This window comes from Pterocles gutturalis, unplaced genomic scaffold (assembly GCF_000699245.1).
Source record: "Pterocles gutturalis isolate BGI_N339 unplaced genomic scaffold, ASM69924v1 scaffold11658, whole genome shotgun sequence".
In the NCBI taxonomy this organism is placed as follows: Eukaryota; Metazoa; Chordata; class Aves; order Pterocliformes; family Pteroclidae; genus Pterocles; species Pterocles gutturalis.
Window position 1 is genome coordinate 76,546 of NW_010118146.1, and position 4,000 is coordinate 80,545.

The following is a 4,000-nucleotide window of genomic DNA, read 5'->3' on the forward strand; positions in this document are numbered from 1 at the left end:
TGACTAGACATGAAATATTATCACATAATTGCTCTGGGTGATTAAAACATAGCTTTCAGCTAACCACTTCCCACTACACCAGCCCCAAGAGGTGGAACAATCTGGAACGCTGTGGGAACGGACAGAGGGATGCTGTGCCATCAACCGCTGCAATTTAATCAAGCCTCAGTCCTTGCCCATCATCAGCTTTTGGTGTCCATTACACAAATTAGCATGCAGAAGAACAAACAATCCCATCACATAACGCAATCGAACGCAGCAGACAGGTTATCCTAGTAACCGAGGGAAAAAACAACCACCATCAATCCTGTAACTAAGAGCTTCTCTGAAAACTTTGCCCCAAGATTACGGCTGGCTTTGCAGGTCATCAGAAGACACAGGCACTAAAGAAGTTAAGGAGGGAGTTAGAAAAGTCCCTGCTGAGTACACACTAGAACTTCCTGCTAGGCTTCAGGGCTAGGTATGTTTAGTTGTCATGGTGCTTATTGCATTAATGCTAACAACTTACCTGAAGCATCACTTTGCAAATGGGTAAAATAAGACCTCAGGTTTCCCCATGGCAAAAAGGGAGTGTATTTCTCAGCATCCTTCGTTTAGACCGTGGGAAGATCCATGGACCATGGACCAAAAGACAGTTGGTTTTTTTTTTGTTTGGGGTTATGTTTTTTTGTCCTTTTTTTTTTTTTAATAGCCTTTTGCCTGAAGGCAAAAGAAGATATCTCTCTCACAAGCGTACACATCCACTCTGTTTATAGTGATGTGATAATGGTGATGTTGTGATAAAGCATAGACAAAAATCCTCAAAGAAGCATTTAGCAGTGAAAATGCCTTACATGTAAATTGTCCTAAAGATACTTATGTACAAACCAAGCTACAGTCCAAGATTTATGTACCAAGTCAGGACATTAGCTCACATGGGTGATTTAATACAGCCACTGGAATCTCTGTGGTTAAATTATACATCTGACCTCTTCACTATATGTATTTCAACAGTATTAAATAATAAGCGGTATGTCCTTTATTACCATTCCCAGTTCTAATGACTGGCAGCACTATAAAAAGCACCGTTGTCAGTGACTCAGTCAAGGAGGTCAGGAGAACAGCAGTGCCCAGACTGGCAATGCTATTCTTCAAAGAATAGCACCTCCTGCTCCAGCACAGACTCAAAGAGAAGCGGGGCTGAGCAAAGCGCAGAGCGGGGCTGGAAACAGCAAGATCCCCACTCCATCAGTCCAAGCATGACACAGGCTGGGAGAAAATGGATAGGAAGAGCTGAGAAAGCAGGGGTGGAGAGACAACATCTGATGAAGGGTGCCATTAGAAGAGAGGCTACGGAGACAGTGAAACTTAACACAGTTAAGGACAGCTATCTGCTCCCGAGGAATGGGGGGCAGTGACATCTCACACACACGTACATCAACGAAAGGCAGAGCAGGAAATGTTCTTTGCGCTAAATAACTGCAACTGTTTTGTCATTTCCAAGGACAGAGCAACGATGGAGCATCCAGCAGCGATCAGCTTGGACTACTGAAGATAAGAACAAGGGAATTTACTGGCCAAACAAAAGTGCATTTTTTATTAATATACTTTTGGCTCTCTTTATGATATTTCAATATAACCCCTGGCTACTACACTGATGAGTGTGTATTAGTCTAAGATTTAATAAAACTCTATTTAAATAGATTGCATTACAGAAACAAATGTATTTTTGAGGAGAGTTAAGGGAGATCTGAACATCCAGCCTCCTGAATTCATCAGCCCAGCTCTCTCTCACAAAGGACGGTGTGACACACAGAAGAGCAGTCAGCAGTTACGAGAATCGCTCCCACAGTATCAGAGCTCCTGGGGGTTTATAAGAATGGAAGTCCAAATTAAACTACTCTGATGTTCTGCCTAGGTTTTTCCTCTCTTTCTTCATTAGGATAAAAGCAGAGAGCACACCCACCCAGAAAACCCCCACAACAAAACGAAAGCACAAACTAAGGAGGAATCCTGACCCTGAGAAAACAACCTAATTATAATTACAGGGGATTACAAATCAAAGAGAAAAAGCTGCCAAGTTTTTGGAAGTGAGCATACAACACAAATAAAAACTCCACGCTGGAAAAACCCGTAGTCTCAAGAGATTATTATTATTCTTTCTAATAGAAAACAAGACAGCAGGAACCACAGCTGCTTATTTATCCCTTAAAACTGATGTGCCCTTTACTGCAAGTTCTTCCAAAAACCACTTTTTAAAATTATTTTTAAAGAAGCATGCAAGATACCAAACTCACTCTCCCCAACCTTTCGTGGCCAATTTGATGATGAAGTTCAAAAGGTTCAAACATCTCAAAAAAATTTTTTTTACAGTTTACACCAAAAAGAAATATTTCAAGATCATTTTTTTCCCCCATGCTTAAGGATCACTGTTAAACCCTAAAACATACAAATAGCTCAGGCTCTGGCTATAAGCAGAAGAAAATCTGCTTCTCTTAAATGTCAAATCTCATTACGCACTTCTACATCACACACCATTCAAGTCCACCATGTGCCCATGTTTTTCTCATGGAAGGAGTGTAGCAGGGTTGCTTTTTATTAATCCATTCTGGGTTCAAGGTTTTGAGGGATTTCCTTTACCTGCTTTTTTCCCCTGTTGTGCACGCTTTCCAGGGACATACAGAGAAACTGAAATGATTTTCAATGATTAATAGGAATGCGTGCCGGCTAACCAAAGCACAATCACACCAGTCACCTGATTACTGCTGTATTTCTTTCTCCAACTAGATAAACTCAGTTAATCCAAAACACTGCTCCAGGGCAGAAAGTAATTTTTGCTGATCTTAGAGGGGGGTCTTGAGATTAAGGGAACTACTTTCCTGATGTAACAGTTTCATTTTATATTTCCAAGAGCTCCAGCTGCCTGTTAATACCAATGAGGCCTATCCAGAGGCAGCAGGGCTTTTGTGGGGCCCTGTAAAAGCTTTCAGGTGAAAAGGCGAGGCGGGTTTTTTTTGCACGCGCTACTCAGCAAATATGAAGTAAGAGCAGAAAGCGGCGCAGCCCTCCTCACTAGAAATCTTCCACCTTAGCCATTACATTAGGAAACCAAACAGAGCAGCATGCGCTTTCTGCCTCTGGAGTACAACAACTTGGGTGAGACGTTTCTTCTTTTATTGCTCTAGTGAAACAGTTATCAAGGGACTAAGTACAAAACAGGAAGAACTTAGCACAACTTTATCTGGTTTTCCCCCCAACAGTGACCACCTCATCAGCTTCCTACAAATCAACCTCTTGTTTTGGCTTGTACAGCAGCTTTGGTACACTTACACAAAGACAAGCCATATCACAACTGGAGCCTGCTCCACAACGCTTTCCCCTCACTAGCCGGTGACACTCACCTGCATTGTCTTTCCCATGGACACCTGCATCCCGAAATGGTGGGACAGCTGCCCTTGCTGGGATCCCAAAGAGCCACCGAGGATCCCATTTCAGGACATAACTTCGCAGCTCAGCATCACAACCAGCATCCCAGTACGAACTCCCAGGATAGACACCCAGCAGGACAACCAGGGAGGGAAAGGATTACGGGGATGCGGGATTTACTGCTGGTGAGAGGGCAACCCACTGGGCGCCTGACTGACCCGGCCGTGTCACCCACGGACAGATCTACATCATGTCAACCTCATTCCCCTTGGCTTGGGAAGAAGGGGTGCCAAGTGGGGTTGGGGTAGGGACCAGAGAGCTCATGAGGGCTAGATGGGGAAGGGGGCTGATGGAAGCCAGCTTTCTCACCTTGCTGACGACGTTTTGGACAAGGCCGGCTCTGATGCGGTAGTGCCACTCGTGGCAGTCGCACTCGCTGGCGTTGCCCCCCGCAGGGGTGGGCAGCCCGGGCGTGGGGAAGATGCTGCTGTTGCCGCTGCGGTTGGCATGGGTTGGTCCCGGTGCCAGGGTCCCGCTCCAGTTCCCCTGCCCGTCCGCTTCCCGGCACCAGAAATCAGGCTGGTCCAGAAGGAAG

The 4,000-nt window shown here is 44.9% G+C and overlaps 1 protein-coding gene across 1 annotated transcript in view; it reads right to left on the reverse strand.

Annotated features, from left to right (window-relative positions):
- LOC104463666 (solute carrier family 22 member 23-like) overlaps positions 1–3,901 on the reverse strand; it is a gene marked incomplete at both ends in the record, with an annotated part of 77,391 nt that extends 73,490 nt beyond the window's left edge. Inside the window, one exon of the mRNA XM_010076088.1 lies at positions 3,775–3,901. Within this exon, the coding sequence (XP_010074390.1) occupies positions 3,775–3,901 (127 nt within the window). The remainder of the gene's footprint in view (positions 1–3,774) is intronic.
- Between the last annotated feature and the right edge of the window lie 99 nt (positions 3,902–4,000).